This window comes from Bos taurus, chromosome 4 (genome assembly GCF_002263795.3).
Source record: "Bos taurus isolate L1 Dominette 01449 registration number 42190680 breed Hereford chromosome 4, ARS-UCD2.0, whole genome shotgun sequence".
Classification (NCBI taxonomy): domain Eukaryota; kingdom Metazoa; phylum Chordata; class Mammalia; order Artiodactyla; family Bovidae; genus Bos; species Bos taurus.
This window is the reverse complement of record NC_037331.1, coordinates 9,398,753-9,421,534: the sequence shown is the minus strand read 5'-3', so window position 1 is coordinate 9,421,534 and position 22,782 is coordinate 9,398,753. Positions and strand designations below refer to the sequence as shown.

The 22,782-nt window shown below is 36.3% G+C and overlaps 1 protein-coding gene across 11 annotated transcripts in view; it reads right to left on the bottom strand.

Annotated features, from left to right (window-relative positions):
• Positions 1–22,782, bottom strand: part of AKAP9 (A-kinase anchoring protein 9) — a 165,126-nt gene that overhangs the window by 35,809 nt on the left and 106,535 nt on the right. For 7 of the 11 annotated variants that reach the window (XM_024990970.2, XM_024990971.2, XM_024990978.2 and 4 more), the window contains 6 exons: positions 10,227–10,389; positions 9,200–9,412; positions 8,019–8,057; positions 6,414–6,646; positions 5,361–5,480; positions 3,632–3,808 (listed from right to left, as the gene is read on the bottom strand). In XM_024990970.2, the coding sequence (XP_024846738.1) occupies positions 3,632–3,808; positions 5,361–5,480; positions 6,414–6,646; positions 8,019–8,057; positions 9,200–9,412; positions 10,227–10,389 (945 nt within the window). Of the gene's footprint in view, positions 1–3,631; positions 3,809–5,360; positions 5,481–6,413; positions 6,647–8,018; positions 8,058–9,199; positions 9,413–10,226; positions 10,390–12,513; positions 17,045–22,782 lie in introns of those variants that run through there. The other 4 variants (XM_024990972.2, XM_024990974.2, XM_010803980.4 and 1 more) reach the window with 2 other exon arrangements.

Here is a 22,782-nt window from a genome sequence, read left to right as displayed (position 1 = left end):
TTGATTTGATTTTTCTCCCTTTGTTTCTTGATGAGTCTGGCTAATGGTTTGTCAATTTTATTTATCCTTTCAAAGAACCAGCTTTTGGTTTTGTTGATTTTTGCTATGGTCTCTCTTGTTTTTTTTCGCATTTATTTTTGCTCTAATTTTTAAGATTTCTTTCCTTCTACTAACCCTGGGGTTCTTCATTTCTTCCTTTTCTAGTTGCTTTAGGTGTAGAGTTAGGTTATTTATTTGACTTTTTTCTTGTTTCTTGAGGTGTGCCTGTATTGCTATGAACTTTCCCCTTAGGACTGCTTTTACCGTGTCCCACAGGTTTTGGGTTGTTGTGTTTTCATTTTCATTCGTTTCTATGCAAATTTTGATTTCTTTTTTGATTTCTTCTGTGATTTGTTGGTTATTCAGCAGCGTGTTGTTCAGCCTCCATATGTTGGAATTTTTCATAGTTTTTCTCCTGTAATTGAGATCTAATCTTACTGCATTGTGGTCAGAAAAGATGCTTGGAATGATTTCTATTTTTTTGAATTTACCAAGGCTAGCTTTATGGCCCAGGATGTGATCTATCCTGGAGAAGGTTCCATGTGCGCTTGAGGAAAAGGTGAAATTCATTGTTTTGGGATGAAATGTCCTATAGATATCAATTAGGTCTAACTGGTCTATTGTATCGTTTAAAGTTTGTGTTTCCTTGTTAATTTTCTGTTTAGTTGATCTATCCATAGGTGTAAGTGGGGTATTAAAGTCTCCCACTATTATTATGTTATTGTTAATTTCTCCTTTCATACTTGTTAGCATTTGTCTTACGTACTATGGTGCTCCCATGTTGGGTGCATATATATTTATAATTGTTATATCTTCTTCTTGGATTGATCCTTTGATCATTATGTAGTGACCTTCTTTGTCTCTTTTCACAGCCTTTGTTTTAAAGTCTATTTTATCTGATACGAGTATTGCTACTCCTGCTTTCTTTTGGTCCCTATTTGCATGGAAAATCTTTTTCCATGATCAAGTGGGCTTTATCCCAGGGATGCAAGGATTCTTCAATATCTGCAAATCAATCAATGTAATACACCACATTAACAAATTGAAAAATAAAAACCATATGATTATCTCAATAGATGCAGAGAAAGCCTTTGACAAAATTCAACATCCATTTATGATAAGAACTCTCCAGAAAGCAGGAATAGAAGGAACATACCTCAACATAATAAAAGCTATATATGACAAACCCACAGCAAACATTATCCTCAATGGTGAAAAATTGAAAGCATTTCCTCTAAAGTCAGGAACAAGACAAGGGTGCCCACTTTCACCATTACTATTCAACATAGTTTTGGAAGTTTTGGCCACAGCAATCAGAGCAGAAAAAGAAATAAAAGGAATCCAAACTGGAAAAGAAGAAGTAAAACTCTCACTATTTGCAGATGACATGATCCTCTACGTAGAAAACCCTAAAGATTCCACCAGAAAATTACTAGAAATAATCAATGACTATAGTAAAGTTGCAGGATATAAAATCAACACACAGAAATCCCTTGCATTCCTATACACTAATAATGAGAAAACAGAAAGAGAAATTAAGGAAACAATTCCATTCACCATTGCAACGGAAAGAATAAAATACTTAGGAATATATCTACCTAAAGAAACTAAAGACCTATATATAGAAAACTATAAAACACTGGTGAAAGAAATCAAAGAGGACACTAATAGATGGAGAAATATACCATGTTCATGGATTGGAAGAATCAATATAGTGAAAATGAGTATACTACCCAAAGCAATTTATAGATTCAACACAATCCCTATCAAGCTACCAACAGTATTCTTCACAGAGCTAGAACAAATAATTTCACAATTTGTATGGAAATACAAAAAACCTCGAATAGCCAAAGCGATCTTGAGAAAGAAGAATGGAACTGGAGGAATCAACCTACCTGACTTCAGGCTCTACTACAAAGCCACAGTTATCAAGACAGTATGGTACTGGCACAAAGACAGACATATAGATCAATGGAATAAAATAGAAAGCCCAGAGATAAATCCACGCACATATGGACACCTTATCTTTGACAAAGGAGGCAAGAATATACAATGGATTAAAGACAATCTCTTTAACAAGTGGTGCTGGGAAATCTGGTCAACCACTTGTAAAAGAATGAAACTGGACCACTTTCTAACACCATACACAAAAATAAACTCAAAATGGATTAAAGATCTCAACGTAAGACCAGAAACTATAAAACTCCTAGAGGAGAACATAGGCAAAACACTCTCGGACATACATCACAGCAGGATCCTCTATGACCCACCTCCCAGAATATTGGAAATAAAATCAAAAATAAACAAATGGGACCTAATTAACCTTAAAAGCTTCTGCACATCAAAGGAAACTATTAGCAAGGTGAAAAGACAGCCTTCAGAATGGGAGAAAATAATAGCAAATGAAGCAACCGACAAACAACTAATCTCAAAAATATACAAGCAACTCCTACAGCTCAACTCCAGAAAAATAAACGACCCAATCAAAAAATGGGCCAAAGAACTAAATAGACATTTCTCCAAAGAAGACATACAGATGGCTAACAAACACATGAAAAAATGCTCAACATCACTCATTATCAGAGAAATGCAAATCAAAACCACTATGAGGTACCATTTCACACCAGTCAGAATGGCTGCGATCCAAAAGTCTACAAATAATGAATGATGGAGAGGGTGTGCAGAAAAGGGAACCCTCTTACACTGTTGGTGGGAATGCAAACTAGTACAGCCACTATGGAGAACAGTGTGGAGATTCCTTAAAAAACTGGAAATAGAACTGCCTTATGATCCAGCAATCCCACTGCTGGGCATACACACTGAGGAAACCAGAAGGGAAAGAGACACGTGTACCCCAATGTTCATCGCAGCACTGTTTATAATAGCCAGGACATGGAAGCAACCTAGATGTCCATCAGCAGATGAATGGATAAGAAAGCTGTGATACATATACACAATGGAGTATTACTCAGCCATTAAAAAGAATACATTTGAATCAGTTCTAATGAGGTGGATGAAACTGGAGCCTATTATACAGAGTGAAGTAAGCCAGAAGGAAAAACATAAATACAGTATTCTAACGCATATATATGGAATTTAGAAAGATGGTAACAATAACCCGGTGTATGAGACAGCAAAAGAGACACTGATGTACAAAACAGTCTAAAGGACTCTGTGGGAGAGGGAGAGGGTGGGAAGATTTGGGAGAATGACATTGAAACATGTAAAATATCATGTAAGAAACAAGTTGCCAGTCCAGGTTTGATGCACGATACTGGATGCTTGGGGCTAGTGCACTGGGACGACCCAGAGGGATGGTATGGGGAGGGAGGAGGGAGGAGGGTTCAGGATGGGGAACACATGTATACCTGTGGCGGATTCATTTTGATATTTGGCAAAACTAATACAATTATGTAAAGTTTAAAAATAAAATAAAATTAAAAAAAAAAAAAAAACACCTCAACATTCAGAAAACTAAAAAAAAAAAAAAAGAGTCCTTAGTAATTTTTTTATGTAAATAAACATGTTCATGCAACTAAGCATAATCTGTACTAAAACACTTGATAAAATTAACCCAAAGAAAATGTCACACCTTTTGAAAAGTGTCTGCACTAACGAGTAAGGCTTGCTCCAGCTCCCTTACTCTGAACTCCAATTTCTCAATTTCTTCATTCCGCTCCTGTATATCCCTCTGAAGCTGCTCTTTAGACAGCAAAAGCTCACTGCACGTGTCCGTTTTTTCTTTCAGATGATTTGTTAACTGCTCAACCTGGAAATATAATAAGCAAAAACTGTAATGTTAAAATATGTAAGGATGTTAGTAATAAATCTATCCTCCTTTCAGATTTTTTTAGATCCTATGCTTAATTGTATTTTTGATAAGGATGGCACTATCACCTCCAACTACAGCAACGTTTTCTGAGTTGATGCTTCTAAGCAGCACTAAAGAGAAATAATATTGCTTTCACCAATTCTTTTAAGAGAGTTCTGTTAAGACTAAGGCTTTCCCTAGCTAGGAGGAAAAAATAAATGCATTTTTGAATAATGTTGAATTGCTAGCTCTAATGGCACAACCACACTAAAACCTAATAAAGAAAACAAGTTTACACAGTACTTACATTCATATGTGAGATACAATGACCTAAAAAACTTTCACGGATTATACTTTTCTTTCCACCAACGGTTTATCAACATATATAATAATACAGTGGTTCTAAAATACCATAGGGACAGAAGGGACCTTTAATACAGTTACTTGGAAAAAAGCTTTTCAGCCCACACATTCCACCAGCCTAGGAGAGGGATCAGGATGCCAGGCAGTGCAAGGGATCCATGTGCCCTGAAAAAGTGATTCGGATAAGAAGCAGATGGAAGGATATAGGAAAGATCAGTAAAAGAGCTTGTGAAATTAGTTGTGCTCAAATGGAGAAAGCTTATTAAAAAAAGAAATATGATGGTAAGAAAAAAGAAACTCTACCTTATTTCAGTGAGATTCTTAGAGGAAATTATCTAAAAATGGCACTTCTTCCTTAAAACATTAAAAGAAATGCTAGCTTACCTACAATTAGAGGTTGAGAAAGGACAGTAATAAAGCCTGAGGAGAAGCCTGAACAACCAAGGCTGGACTAAGACTTGAAATAAGGTTAAAGGAGAAGACAATAAAGCAGGCAGAGCAAAATGGCACAGTGTACTGGTAACAGCTAGATGTTTCTTTTTTTTTTTTTTTTGGTCCTGAGAAAATCAGAAGCTAGAGAATCAGATCTGGCTAAATAAGAAGAAAACAAATGGATCACAATGTTTTGGAAGAAAATCAAACACATACTTTTTGTTAGTTTCCTAACTTAGTTTCCTAAAGTTTTATGAATGAGGCAAATTACCCTTTTTAATAATAAGGAAACAAATAGTAGGAAATGACTAAGTTCTAGAGCTTAAATATTCTTTTCAGATTCAACAAACACACAGCTATTTTTCAAAATCTAGAATATGTCAGGAACACGATGAATGACTATGAACTGTGGGGACTGCTAACTTTTCTACTGCTCCAGTAGATAACGCTTTTCTACATCAGATTCCTTCTGGTTTTTTGTTTTTAAAGACACCTTTTGTTAAATAAGACTGTAGATAACATTTTACGACAATGAGTTATAGGTATTTTATACTTCTTTGGTATCTTTACCTTCTCATATTGAAGTAATATTTAAGTTTCTGATTTTGAAAACTGATATACAATAGAAAGAATTCAAGTTTTTTAAGATATGAATCTTACTTTATATATAATATACAAATTAACGTACGGAAGACAGTATCAATAAAAACATTACCTCTCTAGTTTGGTGTTCACTGACAGGCTGGAATCGAGGCACGACCTTAAGTTGTTGTTCCAGTTTCTGTATTTCCTGTTGGAATACATCTCTCTCGTGTTCTCTATCGACAGCTTGTTCCTAAAGTTTAATAATGATAGTAACTGAAGAAATAATATTTATTGACGTTATGATTTCCCTTACTTCCCTTTAATTGTAGGCACAGTTGCCTGTTTGAAGATGAACGACTGACGATCACAGAAATGCTCCAAACCAAAAAGGTTTAAGAAGATAACACTTGTTGCATGGTACATAGCCTAGTAGAGCTCTTGTATGATACATAACCCACGGCTCTTCAGCAAAAATGCAAGCACTTAAATGTTATCTGAAGCACAACACTTTTTACAATTCAAGTAATGTTAAATACAAAATGAAATTAAAATGGTCTCCTTAAAATGAATTTACTTTTTTGGAACAAAGGAGGACTCCCAATATTTAGGCAAAATAAGTAGAACAAATTGTGTTGTAGTTACATTTTTTTCATTTTAATATAGGTTTTTTAAAATACCTAAAATTACAAAGTATTTTAGAATCTGATTCTCTGATCTGTGAAGATAACATAAGACTTAATGAAACTCCAAAGAAGAAAATCCACATGAAATTAGAGATTTAACATCTTTTTTGGAAGACAGTAATGACAGCATAAAACAGCTGCAGTTCTTTGCTTCCAGGGCACACTGTTACTCGTGTGTATACGTTTTATGGGTGAAATGGTGGACAGTTAGTTCTTAGGATCCTTACTTGGTCTGACTACTGGTTCAGAAAAAGGCTAGGACAAGTTTCTTAACTATGAATCTGGAAAGGCTAACTGGTAGGGCTTATTCGTAATCTGTTGGTACTGCTTTTAATTCTAAAAGCTGCATAATAAAAATTTTTAAGTAATACTTTTTAATTAATTAGATGACACAGATAAAAATAGTAGAATTTAAGTCTTTTCATAATTTAAAATCCACAACATAGAACAGTAGCAAGTAGCATTCCCATGAAAAAGTTATTAAAGTTAAGAATACTTACATCTAAAAATTTTCTCATTTTTTCTAACTGCTTTTCCAGTGCTTGGTTTTGTTGCCTTAAATCCATTAGTTCAGCATTTTTCTCCTGTTCCAGTTCTATAAATCTACTGACTTGCTCTTCGACGTCCATTTCTAGAGCTTTCACTTGTTTTTGAAGGTCATCACGCACTTTTTCAGCTTGACACTGTACCTCTAGTTTTTCCTTCATCAGTTTTTCTGTCTCCTGTAGTAATTCTGTTCATGAATGCAAAAACATACTACATTAAGTCACAATTAATGATGTTATGATAAGGAAATCACCCATAACTGTGTTCAGATTTTAACTTCATGAAGTTAAGGGGCTGAGTTTCATTTCAAAAACATGTGAAAAAGGAAAATACTTACGTGAAAATATCAAAATAACACATTCCGATATAAGTAAGCAAGCTAGTATCAATAAAATCATACAGAATTAACAAAAAGAATTATGTCCTATCACTAAAAACAATAAAAGAACACAGCAAATGACCCCCTCAAAGTCTACTTTCACTACAAGGAAACGAGCAAAATCTAACCAAATGCAAGCACAGAAATAACTCACCTCAGGCGAAAGTCAATCCATTCCAAACCTGTAAAGTCATTTTTATATGCATACACAACACACACGAAAATCAAATACTGTAAATCTTTAACCAAGGTAAGTAAGAGTTACAGAAAAGAAACATAACCAGAATCAGAATTTCCTGTTAGTCTTTCTCCTTATTTGATCCACATTCCTGAGTTAGTCTTACACATTCACATGTATGTGTATCAAGGGAAAACTGACAAGTATGAGAGGCAGTGTGGTGCTTAAGTGCAAAAACTGTGGGTTAACATCCTAACTCTACCACTTCTGACATTTAATATGATGTCCTTCAATTTCCTTGTATGTCAAATGGGAGTTAATAACAGTACTGACCTCTGAGTTATTTCCCCACAATAAGTTAATTTATAATATATCAAATAAGTTAATATATCAATATGTGAAAAATAGTGCCTAGACTATGTAAGGACTACATATACATATAAGTTTTAGCTATTATTAGTCATACAATAATAAATTTTATACAGCAAAGTAAAACAATTGTCTAATGAAGAAAATGGAATGACTGTAACTCCAGAGTCTTTACACTAACTGGTCTGTCGACACTGTACTCAGGATTAAGAATCTACAGAAAGCAGCTTTCCTTTTAAACAACGCTGATTTAGATGTTAATACAAAAGTAATCAACCAGAAAGTCTCTTCACTAAATTTCACTGATCTTGTTGATACCATCATCTTAGATACTGATTTAGAAAAGAGTAAATATATTCGTTAAAGAAAATAACTTTTAATTTATATTATATTGCCTACCACTATTTCATCCATTTTCTTGAAAAAACTGAAATAGTCTTAAGCTCTGTGGGAATAATATGATGATGGTCACTATGAATCTCAGTTTTTAATTCCAAATTTTTATTGTAAGAAAAGTTTTTTTTGTTGTTAGAAAAACTTGTAAGTATAAAACACAGCAGCAAAATTAGAGATATATTAGTTGACTGAAAAATCCAAGGGTCACCCAATGGCCATGCAACTGTGTAAACACACCTGCTCCAGGCGCTGCATCGACTGCAGCATCTACTAGTCCTATTAGGAAAAAACACACACACATACAACAAAACATGGTGATTTACATGTCAGCTATTTCCTAAAACACAGTAATATATACACACACACAAAACAACTAGGAGTAAAAGCTGAACATACTGTCACAGGTTACATTTTGAGACGTATTCAAATTCTTTGAATATTGTACATGCATGATAAACACACTTTGCACATGAAAAAGGACAACCCTAAACCTGTGTTAAACAAATCTAAGCAACCAGAAAAGTTTTACCATATTATAAAAATGTATGTTGTATCTCTAAATTGATAAAATTTAATTAGTAAAACTAAACATTTATAATTCTAACTGCATGTATAATATAAAGATGAAAGTGAAAGTCACTCAGCTGTGTCCGACTCTTTGTGACCCCATGGACTATAATACAGCCCATGGAATTCTCCAGGCCAGAATACTGGAGTGGGTAGCCGTCCCTTCTCCCAATCCAGGAATCGAACCGGGGTCTCCTGCATTGCAGGCAGAGTCTTTACCAATTGAGCTACCAAGGAAGCCATAATATAAAGGTGAAAGGATATGACTAAAAGGATTTAAAGTTCCACTGTTACAAAGACTGATATCTATTTTTTAAACCACTAATTTACCTAATTTTTCATTTAAGAAAAGATTAGAGGTTATCAGTAAACTTATTTATTCTTTGACCTCCTGCTTATATTCAACTAAATGTCAGCCTGCTTCTAATAGCCTTTTCAATCTATTATCTTGCAGGGTGAAATCCACCCCACCCTGCTCACAACTAGTGCCAGATCAGTGCTCTTAGTTAGTTAATCCAGGTGTACATTTTGCTGCCTTTCTGCAATTAAAAGAACTAAATCTCATACAACTTAAAAAAAAATCCTGCTTCATTATATCCAGCGTTCTCTTTAGGCAGAGGTTTGAGGAAATACAAAGAATTATCATTCCTGTTATCATATGCCAAAGGAAAAAGAAGGAAAAAACCAAACCTGATTCCACATGGTTGGCTAATAAGACAATTACCAGTAAGGTAGATTTTCTTATTATTTTTCAATCCTTATATAAAGCATAAATCATGGCACTGAAAGGGGAAAAAGAAGTCATGTTGAACTTTTAAGGAACGTTTCACATGAAGTCGAGAGATACGTACGCTGCTCAGCAGGGCCCGCCCCTGCTTTCATAGCCTCCTTCTGCCGCGACAGTAATTCTCTTTCTTCTTGGATCTGCTGTTGCTCTGCTTCTAGTTCTTGTAATCTACTACCTGCACATAACAACTCCTGCTCAAGACGATCTATTATATCAGTTTTTTCCTGAATTTGCCTTTCAAAAAGTGTTTTCTCATCTGCATAGCCATCAATGACACCTATAAATAAAATTAACAAGGAATGGTTATTATTTCAAATTTTGCTATTACATATTTATATTAAAAAAAGGTGTACTGTCAGCAAATTTCAAATCATTTCAAAAAAAAATAAATCATTTCACCTTTTAAAAACCTTAAATCAATTTGCTGCTGCTGATAGTAGCAACTATAATATGTTCAATACAGTATTCTTATTAGCCATTGTGTTTAAATATGAAATTTCTCTGAATTTTCTATTACTTGTTATGCTAATTTATCACATCATGTTGGTGTAACATATTTTATTAAAGAGATAGGTTCCTGGAAAGCTTAATATAAATCAAATGCCTGTGAACTGAATCACATTTTAAATATACTAGAGAAAGTTGACACTTAAAGTGATTCTAGAAGCCTATCACCCACAATAGCATGGTATGATATAAATAGCGTGGGGCTTCAGAGGCTTAAAGCCTGGATCAGCATTTAAAGGTGACTTCGAACAATTTATTAGTATCTCTGTTCCAGTTCCCTCATCTTTAAATGAAAAGAGCTGTCTTAGGATGGAGGGATTATGGTAACAACTCACCATCATTCACTTTTGTATTCTGTATAATTTTAAATACTTTCATATAATTCTATTAAGTACTTTCATAATTAAAAACTATATATAGTTTTAAAAGCTGCTTAGAGGAATTTTGAAGACAAGCTACAACTATTTTTCAGTGCTCATTTGAAATTAAAAGTAGATTGCTGGTTTCCAAACTTGGCTTGCACCAAAATCTATTTTTAGACTGGAAATTTCTCCATCCTCAATAGCCAACAGCAGGGTACTCACCCTCGGCCTTACTGAGCTCCACAGCCAGCTGTTCTCTGGCCCTGGACTCCTCATGAAGGCGCTCTCGCAACTCGTCTTGGCACTTAAGGGACTCAGTCACTTCTTGTTTCTGTCTAAATGACTCACGCATCAATTCTGTCTGTGTAACTTTTGCATGTTCCAGCTAAACAAAGAGGGAAAGTATATGAAGGAAGACAGAGTGTTAAGAATATCAGTGCCATTCTCTATTAAAGCTTTTAAAAAAATTTTTAATGAAAATAAAGATATACTGTTGAACTGTAGTCATTTAATATTTCTAGTGCATGCTAATATTAGTAGATAGCGCAGTTCAGTAGACACATTAGCTGTGCACAAGAAATGTATACAGAGATATATTCTAACTTTACTCAACAGAAATAATTGCTTCTTACTGTTAGTACCTGCTTTCTCTGTTTTTACTGAAACAACTATAAGGGGGAAAATTGAGCTCAAGTGTTTCTAGTACTTAATATTAACATTATTAAATTTAAAAAAATTTACCACAGCATTTTAAAATTTACCATAGAAAATAGATTTTAGAGTTACTAAACAAGGCTTTTGGTGGTAACTTTTCGTTGTTGGATAAATCAGTATCCAACCAGCGTGGAACTAGTCTTGTTTTAAATTTTATCATTCATAACTTATTTGAAAATAATATGAACATACATTTAAGAGTCATAATGGGAAATTAAATACATTTTAATCACAAAATATTTTCTAAAATATCTCTAGTAATATGCTATTACCTCAACAAAGATAAAATTCATATATATATATTTTTTACTTTTGACTGGCAAAAGATTACTTTCCTTTAATGTGGATAACCAGTACATATTAATTTTTAATATTAAAAAGTGGCCATAAAACATGAACTATTTATATACAGCATGCTTCTGCACTTAGAGTCAATATTTAAAAAATAAATCAACTGCTTCCCCATGTAATTTTTTTCTGTACATTATAAAATGGCTGCCTGGTAAATACATGAATCTCCAAGAGTTCACAGCTCTAACTAACTAGGATATGAGTTTTTTCCTTCTTCAAATTTACTATACAAATACACTTACAACAAAATAAATACTTCCTTTAGAAAAAAATTTAAAGTTTGTGTCTATATTCTATCTCTTGACAAGGTATAAAATTTCATTAAAATGCATGTAAATATTACAGTAAAGCCTACAAGAAATATTAGGAACTTCAGTTTTACAAAGCAAAACAAAAAGTTGGCAGGGACTCAAATGCAGTAGATCTAGCAAACAAACTTCACTTATTATGGCAGAGAGCACCAATACCCTACTGGAATAAGAGAGTCTTTCAAATATTTATGTAAACATTGTAAATGTTAAAAAATCTCTTCTATCTAGGTAAGGTACAGTTTATTCCTAATATTTATACAATACCTACACCTAATAATGTGAAATATATAAAAATATCATATTCAATATTCTCAAATAATAATTTAAAACCTACATTAGAAATACTTATAAACAATCAGTAAATATTTTGTCACTCTAATATATAAAAGCTTCAGGGGAGGTAACGAAACTATTCTGAAAGCATCTGAAATATAAGGTAGTACATCGTTAAAGCCATGAAAGTCATTAAAAGGGCTGAATAACTTGGAGTAAATCATTCACAACATTTAAAAGTCAAATGAACCTGAAAGACTAACTATGCTAAATACCCTGAACACTGTTAATAATATACATTTCACATAAAAAGTAGAAAAAGGTATTTTTTCACAGGATTAGTAGGCATATTAAATATAAGTTTCTTAGGCAGTTAGCAAAAAAACCTGAAATTAGAATCCAGGCTTTCTTTTTTCGTTTCTGGAACTAGAGCCATTATGCCAAATGATTGGCTCAATGACAATTCACTTAGCTATTTTAGGTATGAGAATGCCTATTCCCTCAAATACAACCAGCCTGCTTTTACTAAAGATTGGCATCATAAACACAGAGAAGTAAGATTCTTAAGGACAAGCAGGATCTCTTTAAATAGCTTGTCTGGCGTGGCAGAACTGAAATATTATCTCATTTAGCTTTATGTAATTAAACACATTGCCAAGTTGGGGCTTGTGGACGAAATTTTGCCCTTCAATACATTAATCATTACAGGATGAATGAACCACACAACAGGAAAAGAAGATTCTATTCCATTTACCCTTACCAAAGACATTTAAAGTTCATTTCTCATTATAGCTTTTTTCACTAAATATATAAAAAACTGAAAGCATAAAACTATAAAAAAACCAAATTTTTATACTTACTGAATAAGGAGGGGTAGGCAGGGAAATTTTAGAAATAAGCTTTAATATGTGCCCATTTCTTTTATGAATAATATGAAAAATAGAAGTATTAATAATTACGGAGTTATTTTCATCCAAATGTTCACACAGAGGAAAAGGATGTGGTAATGGTACACGGGATTCAACCTCATAAATGTCTTCATCTTGTTCTTCCAACCACGAATCACTAAGTTTGACAGTTGCCAAATAGGTCTTGTACGAATCCATTCTAGAAGTTGTAGCCGCTAATTTTCCTCATTTGCTTTACCAGTTTTCCACTACACTAAAAAGTTCTGTTTACTTTATAAAGATATACCATAGCAGTATGAAAAATTTTCTTTGGCACTATCAAATAAACATAAAAATTAATTCATACAACTAAACAACAAAAGAAAAAAAACCCCACAAATAAGAAAAATTAGGTCCCCACCAGTCTTCAGCAAAACAAAACAAAGAAACCAGAACAAAACAAAAACAAAAACAAAACTAAAAGCAAGTAAACATGTTTTAAATTAGAATAATGACTAAAATGTTGAAGAATGAAAATATAAATATCTCATTAGCTAAGCAATAAGACTGCTCTCGCTATCAAATATGTCTGTGGAAGTAAAAGCCTTCCAAGTAAAACCTGGCAGGGAAAGTCAAGTTTGAAGTCTCCATAGCAGCAGCCTTAAGAATCGCAGTTGCAAAATTATTTCCCTTGTTCTTGCTGCTTCATTCAATGCTCTTCTGAACTGAGCTATTCAAACAGCCTCTCATGCTGAGCCAAAGGATTCTAGTCAGTGTCCCCTGAGGAAAGGTCAGAACACAGGGTGTGGTTTAATGCCTGTACCTATAGGTACACTGACAGGTGGAATCTGAATTAACACACCCACAAAAAAGCCTGCCTAACAGGATCCAAGTTCCACGTCAGAGCTCTGAAAAGGATATTTAGATAGTTTATAATGCTTCTAAGATAAGCTAGTGTTTTTCCATTCCATTAAAACATGTTTTAATTTAAAAATGTAAACTCAAAAAGGTCTGAATCCACATTATCAATCAGTTCTTCAACTATACCCAATAATTGTAACTCTTTCTGGAAAACTAAGTATTTCCTTTTGATATTTCCTTAAAATAACACCCATTCTTTTGAGCAGTCATTAAAACTAAATATAGATGGTTCGGTTATAACCTATTTCTACACTGAATTATTTACAGAGTAGTTGTTAAGGAAAAAAAAAACACCTCTTTTTAAAGCTGCATTGTATAATATACAATAGCTGATAATTATACCACTTAACCTACACTATGAACTCTGACTAAGACTTAAGAGCACAAGTTGTATATAATGGCCCTCTGGTACCTTGAGAAACCTCGACAATAGTGAATAAACCAGTTACTCAGAATTTGAAAAGCTGAACATGAAAGTTGTTTTAAATAAATGAAAAATCTTTCACTGTGGTGACTTTTCTCTACCCAGTAATTAAATATCCTTAACTCACAAAATCTTATCTGCTATGGGAAAATCCTACACTAAACCAAGCCTATCAACAAAAACCCATTTTTATGGCCACTTTCACTACACAAAATATCTTCAGAGGAGTCAATACCCAAATCCTTCACAGTTTGTTAATAATAGGAGAGAGAAAATGACATTTTTTACTGAAAGCTCAGAATCTATAGCAATATGGTTTGGGATGGTGGAAGAGCATTGCTGTCTAGAATTCCAGACAGTTCAGTTCAGATCAGTCACTCAGTCGTGTCCATTCTTTGTGACTCCATGAACCGCAGCACGCCAGGCCTTCCTGTCCATCACCAACTCCCGGAATCCACCAAAACCCATGTCCGTTCAGTCGGCGATGCCATGGAACAATCTCATCCTCTGTTCTCCCCTTCTACTCCTGCCCTCAATCTTTCCCAGTATCAGCGTCTTTCAAATGAGTCAGCTCTTCACATCAGGTGGCCAAAGTATTGGAGTTTCGGCTTCAGCATCAGTGCTTCCATGAACACCCAGGACTGATTTCCTTTAGGGTGGACTGGTTGGATGTCCTTGCAGTCCAAGGGACTCTCAAGAGTCCTCTCCAACACCACAGTTCAAAAGCATCAATTCTTGGGCGCTCAGCTTTCTTCACAGTCCAACTCTCACATCTACACATGACCACTGGAAAAACCATAGCCTTGACTAGACGGACCTTTGTTGGCAAAGTAATGTCTCTGCTTTTGAATATGCTGTCTAGGTTGATCATAACTTTCCTTCCAAGGAGTAAGCATCTTTTAATTTCATGGCTGTAATCACCATCTGCAGTGATTTCTGAGCCCAGAAATATAAAATTAGCCACTGTTTCCACTGTTTCTCCATCTATTTGCCATGAAGTGATGGGTCTGGATACCACGATCTTTGTGTTCTGAATGTTGAGCTTTAAGCCAACTTTTTCACTCTCCTCTTTCACTTTCGTCAAGAGGCTCTTTAGTTCTTCACATTCTGCCATCAGGGTGGTGTCATCTGAATATCTGAGGTTATTAATATTTTTAGCCGAAATCTTGATTCCAGCTTGTGCTTCTTCCAGTCCAGCGTTTCTCATGATGTACTCTGCATAGAAGTTAAATAAGTAGGGTGACAATATACAGCCTTGACATACTCCTTTTCCTTTTGGAACCAGTCTGTTGTTCCATGTCCAGTTCTACCTGTTGCTTCCTGACCTGCATACAGGTTTCTCAAGAGGCAGGTCAGGTGGTCTGGTATTCCCATCTCTTTCAGAATTTTCCACAGTTTGCCTGTGATCCACACAGGCAAAGACTTTGGCATAGTCAATAAAGCAGAAATAGATGTTTTTCTGGGACTCTCTTGCTTTTTCAATGATCCAGCAGATGTTGGCAATTTGATGTGCCTTTTCTAAAACCAGCTTAAACATCTGGAAGTTCACAGTTCACGTATTGCTGAAGTCTGGCTTGGACAATTTTGAGTATTACTTTACTAGTGTGTGAGATGAGCACAACTGTGCGGTAGTTGGAGCATTCTTTGGCATTGCCTTACTTGGGGATTGGAATGAAAACTGACCTTTTCCAGTCCTGTGGCCATTGCTGAGTTTTCCAAATTTGCTGGCATATTGAATGCAGCACTTTCACAGCATCATCTTTCAGGATTTGAAATAGCTCAACTGGAATTTCATCACCTCCACTAGCTTTGTTCGTAGTGATGCTTCCTAAGGCCCACTTGACTTCACTTTCCAGGATGTCTGGCTCTAGGTCAGTGATCACACCATCGTGATTATCTGGGTCATGAAGATCTTTTTTTGTACAGTTTTTCTGTGTATTCTTGCCACCTCTTCTTATCATCTTCTGCTTCTGTTAGGTCCCTACCATTTCTGTCCTTTATTGAGCCCATCTTTTCATGAAATGTTCCCTTGGTATCTCTAATTTTCTTGAAGAGATCTCTAGTCTTCCCCATTCTATTGCTTTCCTCTATTTCTTTGCTCTGATCACTGAGGAAGGCTTTCTTATGTCTCCTTGCTATTCTTTGGAACTCTGCATTCAAATGGGTATACTTTTCCTTTTCTCCTTTGCTTTTTGCTTCCCTTCTTTTCATAGCTATTTGTAAGGCTTCCTCAGACAGCCATTTTGCTGTTTTGCATTTCTTTTTCTTGGGGATGGTCTTGATTCCTATCTCCTGTACAATGTCACGAACCTCCATCCATAGTTCATCAGGCACTCTATCAGATCTAGTCCCTTAAATCTATTTCTCACTTTCACTGTATAGTCAGTCATAAGGGATTTGATTTAGGTCATACCTGAATGGTCTAGTGGTTTTCTCCACTTTCTTCAATTTCAGTCTGAATTTGGCAATAAGGAGTTCATGATCTGAGCCACAGTCAGCTCCTGGTCTTGTTTTTGCTGACTGAATAGAGCTTCTCCATCTTTGGCTGCAAAGAATATAATCAATCTGATTTTGGTGTCGACCATCTGGTGATGTCCATGTGTAGAGTCTTCTCTTGTGTTGCTGGAAGAGGGTGTTTGTTATGACCAGTGTGTTCTCTTGGCAGAACTCTATTGGCCTTTGCCATGCTTTATTCTACACTCCAAGGCCAAATTTGCCTGTTACACCAGGTGTTTCTTGACTTCCTACTTTTGCATTCCAGTCCCCTATAATGAAAAGGACATCTTTTTTGGGTGTTAGTTCTAGAAGGTCTTGTAGGTCTTCTTAGAACCGTGCAACTTCAGCTTCTTCAGTGTTACTGGTCTGTCTATGCCCCAAATGACCAGTTCCAGACGAGGTAATGACAAATTCCTATTCATTATGACTTCGTATATGAGGGTTCCAGTAAGTTTTGAGAAGACACTTTAACGTGCAGCTAAATCTGACTTTCTTGGGGCTTCAGCAGTTACAAAATCATCAATATCCTAGATTTTCAGCTTTATGAACTGGCTGGATCCTTGCTCAGCATTTCAAATACCTCTCAAAATACTCTTTCTCAGTTCTTTCTGCAAATTAAAGTTTACTTTGATAATCTGGTGTCCAATTTCTCTTATTTGAAGCAAGAAAAAAAAAAAAAAAAAACCCTGAAAGTAAGACATATCCTTTTATAAATAGAAATATTTAGGTCAAGGCAAGAACTAACTACAAAGAAAAAAGAGAAAAGCTAGGAGAAAGAAACCTCAAAAAAGCAGCAGATTAGGATGACTCAGAATGGGGTAAACAGCCCTCACAACAAGAGTACATTAACTGATGGCATAATTCATGTTCAGTAAGGTGACCCTGAAATAAAATAATTCAAATAACAGTATGTTTGTAAGAGAGTGCCAAACAGCTCTCCTCCAAACAGCATATTAACGGATGGTATATTACATATATTGATGTTCAGATAGGTTACCTGAATTGGAATAATTGAAATAATATATTCTTTTTCTTGAAATTTTAGAAAGCACAAAACACCTTTTGCAATCTAAAACAGTTCAAATAACTTTAATTATTAAGAGGCCACCCTTTTAATTTTCTAGACTAGCTCATTATTCCCTGGTTTCAGGTAATCAAGATTTGCAATATATGTTTGAAGGCTATTAATTTGTGGAACAGAGTTATGTTTAGCTTTAACTGTACAACGTCAAGCCATTTAACTTTTTTTCCCCAGAAATATTTGTCTCAACTTGTAAAAGACTTCTGTTGCTCTCCTTTGTATTTATTTTATTTTTCTAAGTTATTTAAGAGAGACTAAGTCCTGGCTACAATACCCTGACACGCACAACAGGAGCAACACCTAACAGCAAATGTATTTCAACACTTTAGTACAGCTTATTTTAAAACATAACAAAATGTTTTGTTTTTTTGTCATAACAAAATGACAAAACAAAATCTTAACAGTACTACTGTTTCATCCTCAGAAAAAGGCTCCTCTTTGGAGAAAATATAGAAACATGCACCTTAAATTCCATCATTCTAAAAAATGATTATAAGTTCATGAGAGTTGCCTATAATAAAAATCTTTCTTTGGTAGTAAATCCCTCATCATTCATTGTTTTCTTCTAACACCGAAATGAATCTCTTGGTAAATAATGTCCTATGGCTCTAAACTACCTCTGGATTCTAGAAAAGTTTAATTGCTAAAAGACTATTTCCACAGAACAGACTGATTCCTATTTGTACTTGATCCAAAAATCAAGAATCTGAAACCACACTCTCATAGATAACTTTTCTGCAGAACCACAATGAGACTACTAAATAAAGACAAGCTTAAAGAGGTTAACTTTCTAAGGGCTTGAGAGTAATCTCTCAGCACGTTTACTCCTAGTCCAACAAAAGCTATCCCAACCTGGGGCTTCCCTGGTGGTCCGGTGGTTAAGACTCCATGCTCCCAAAGCAGAGGGGGCTGGTTCAATCCTGGTCAAGGAACTAAGACCCCACATGCTGCACAGCATGGCCCCAAACCAAAACCAAATCAAGACTACACTTTAACACAGATGATTAAAAACAAAAACAAAGTTATCCTAACCAATAGGAACTATAATAGGTTGAATACAAGCCTGAATATACGTACGGTAGCCTGTCTCGGGAAAAGAGAAGTGAAATCCATCCCAGAAGATATATTATTATATAGATTTGGACATACCATGGGGCAAATCACTTGTGAAATCTAATACATAAAGTAAAACATTCCTCACAGATACTATGAAATCAGACCATAAAGGTAGATATCCTGATACTTCATAAGGAAAATGATTACTTATTATTTTATTAAAGCAAGATACATCTATGGAACGTTAGTGAAAGTGAAAATGTTAGTTACTCAGGTATATCCAACTCTTTGCAACTCCATGGACTACAGCCTGCCAGCTTCCTCTGTCCATGGGATTCTCCAGGCAAGAACACTGGAGTGGGTTGCCGGGCCCTCCTCCAGGGGATCTTCCCAACCCAGGGATTGAACCCAGGTCTCCCACACTGCGGGCATATTCTTTACTGTCTGAGTCACCTGCGAACTCCATGAAACCTAGTGTACCCTCCAAACTTAAAGCTAAGTATAAGGCTTAATTACGATTTTCCAGTAAAGTTATATAAAACCAAGCCAGTTTTTAAAAAAAAAAGGAAAGAAAGAACCTTGAATATTTGAAAATATTTACTTATACTATCGGGCGTTTTCATTGAAACTCCTCCCCAACTCCAAACAAAAGCCCACAATCCCAGACAATAATGTCTCTCGCCATCCTAAAGGCAGTTTAATCCCTCTGACCCAAAGGCCACGTGTGCCCCTTGTGTTCTGGATTCCGTCCTCTCCCACCCCAAGGATCTGCTTCACAAGGCCCATCCCCTCCAACCTGCACATTCAACTTTTCCATGGCTACTCAATATAAACATGAACCGTAGAAAAAGCATCCTGCCCCTTTCAACTGTTCTGTTTTCTTCACAGCCAGATGTCATGAAATTGCTATCTCTATTTCTTCAACTCCATTTCTGTAACTGGCTGAATTGTGAATTCCTCCTCTATCAATGCCACAAAACTGTTCTCCTGAAGGCCACTGATGACACCTATATTGAAATATCCAATGGACACTAAATTCTCAGCATTCATTACCTTTCCATGGTATCTGACATTTACACAAAATCACTCCTCATCTGGCTTTTAAGACACTATTCTCTAAAAACAAAACAAAACAAAGACATTATTCTCTTGATTTTCCTTGCTCATTCTCTCAATCTCTTTTGTAGATTGATATACCTTGATTCCCTTTTAAATCTCAGCACTCTACCAGCACAAAAATTTAGTTCTCCACACTCTTCAAAACCATAATTTCAAATGTCTTTAAAGGTGACGCCAACTTCTAATCTAGTCTCCCGAACTCTAGACTCTAGAGAGTATCTTTTCCCTCTATGCACTCTAAAACTGCACTCATTCTTCATTTCTTTTGTAAACCCCATCTCAGTAAATGAAATACCCCGATAACAGCCGGTCAAGGATCAGCTTGTGGTTTCTTTCCTCTTCCGTTCCTTATGCCCCACATCCAACGTCACACCAATTTCTATCAAATTCAACTTCCTGCAAGCTTTGAGATCACTTCCCTCTTGTCCTAACTTGATTTCTACCCTCTTCACTTGGAGTATTTTAAGAGTCTCCTGTTTCTGCACATCCAGCCTCTCTCCTCACTCTTTTCCAGCCCATCCATCCACCACATGCTACTAGAGGAAATCCCTGTACAAAAACAAATCTCAGAGTATTTCCTACCAAAAATATTTCAGTGATTCCCCACATTTTTCAGCATAAACTTAAAACTTTTCTACTCTACCCTCAAGGGACACTGTGGCTGCAAGGCTTGACCGCTGCAAGCCTTCTACCCTCTGCTGCCCACATTCCATCCTGGGTGTTCTTAACACAAAATGACCCACTATCCTCAAACACACCATGCTGGCTTATGCCAACATGTGATGCCCTTGACACAAATTTTCTTCTTGACTTATCCACTAAGTTTCTACTAGGAAGTCTTTTTCTTAAAAAACTCATTTTCCCTTGAATTATGATTTGGCCTTCATTACTTCATGCAAAAATGGGCTCAACAAAGGACAGAAATGGTAGGGACCTAACAGAAGCAGAAGATATTAAGAGGTGGCAAGAATACACAGAAGAACTGTACAAAAGAAATCTTCATGACCCAGATAATCACCATGGTGTGATCACTCACCTACAGCCAGACATCCTGGAATGTGAAATCAAGGGGGCCTTAGGAAGCATCACTACAAACAAAGCTAGTGGAGGTGATAGAATTTCAGTTGAGCTATTTCAAGTCCTAAAAGATGATGTTGTGAAAGTGCTGCACTCGATATGCCAGCAAATTTGGAAAACTCAGCAGTGGCCACAGGACTGGAAAAGGTCAGTTTTCATTCCAATCCCCAAGTAAGGCAATGCCAAAGAATGCTCAGACTACCGCACAACTGCACTCATCTCACACGCTAGTAAAGTAATGCTCAAAATTTTCCAAGCCAGGCTTCAGCAATACGTGAACTGTGAACTTCCAGATGTTCAGGTTTTAGAAAAGGCAGAGGAATCAGAGATCAAATTGCCAACATCCGCTGGATCATCATAAAAGCAAGAGAGTTCCAGAAAACATTTCTTTCTGCTTTACTGACTATGCCAAAGCTTTTGCCTGTGTGGATCACAATAAACTGTGGAAAATTCTGAAAGAGATGGGAATACCAGACCACCTGACCTGTCTCTTGAGAAACCTATATGCAGGTCAGGAAGCAACAGTTAGAACTGGACATAGAACAACAGGCTGGTTCCAAATAGGAAAAGGAGTACGTAAAGGCTGTATATTGTCACCCTGCTTATTTAATTTATATGCAGAGTACATCATGAGAAACGCTGGGCTGGGAGAAGCACAAGCTGGAATCAAGATTGCTAGGAGAAATATCAATAACCTCAGATATGCAGATGACACCACCCTTACGGCAGAAAGTGAAGAAGAACTAAACAGTCTCTTGATGAAAGTGAAAGAGGAAAGTGAAAAAGTTGGCTTAAAGCTCAACATTCAGAACACAAACATCATGGCATCTGGACCCATCACTTCATGGCAAACAGATGGGGAAACAGTGGAAACAGTGGCTGACTTTATTTCTGGGGGCTCCAAAATCACTGCAGATTGTGACTGCAGCCATGAAATTAAAAGACGCTTACTCCTTGGAAGGAAAGTTATGACCAACCTAGATAGCATATTCAAAAGCAGAGACATTACTTTGCCAACAAAGGTCCGTTTAGTCAAAGCTATGGTTTTTTCCAGTGGTCATGTATGGATGTGAAAGTTGGACTATAAAGAAAGCTGAGCGCCAAAGAATTGATGCTTTTGAACTGTGGTGTTGGAGAAGACTCTTGAGAGTCCCTTGGATTGCAAGGACATCCAACCAGTCCATCCTAAAGGAGATCAGTCCTGAATATTCATTGGAACTGGAAGGACTGATGCTGAAGCTGAAACGCCAATACTTTGGCAACCTGATGCAAAGAGCTGACTCATTGGAAAAGACCCTGATGTTGGGAAAGATTGAGGGCAGGAGGGAAGGGGACGACAGAGGATGAGATGGTTGGATGGCATCACCAACTCAATGGACATGAGTTTGGGTAAAGTCCAGGAGTTGGTGATGGACAGGGCATGCTGCAGTTCATGGGATCGCAGAGTTGGACACGACTGAGCGACTGAATTGACTGACTGACTGACTTCAGTAAAATTGCTCTTGTCAAGTAAGCAAGGTGCTCCCTTCAACCACCTGCATTAGATTTTAGAATCCACTCCTCAGGCTGTAAGTTGACCTGTCAGCATTAACTGACAGAATGATTCACTCCTTTCATTTCTAAAGGTCAGAAAAAGTGCCAGTCAAGAGCATGGACTCTGAAGTCAGTCTGCTAAGTCACTTCAATCGTGTCCGACTCTGTGCGACCCCAGAGATGGCAGCCCAGCAGGATCCCCCACCCCTGGGATTCTCCAGGCAAAAACACTGGAGTGGGTTGCCATTTCCTTCTCCAATTGAAGTCAGTCTGCCTGGGTTCAATTTCTAACTTACACCCACCTTATAAGCCTGGGCAAGTTCTCTGGTTTCTATGCTTCTGCCCTGCACCCCTCCATCCCCTCAGTCTCTACTTAACAAGGTGGTCAAAGTGATCTTTTTGAAAAACATAAGTTAGATCAGTTACTGAAAAAATATCTGATGACCCAAAGCTGGAAACAATCTGTATGTCCTCTGGATAAACAAACCGGTTCACACTCCTCGGCTCTCAAAAGAAACAAACTATTAACACACGT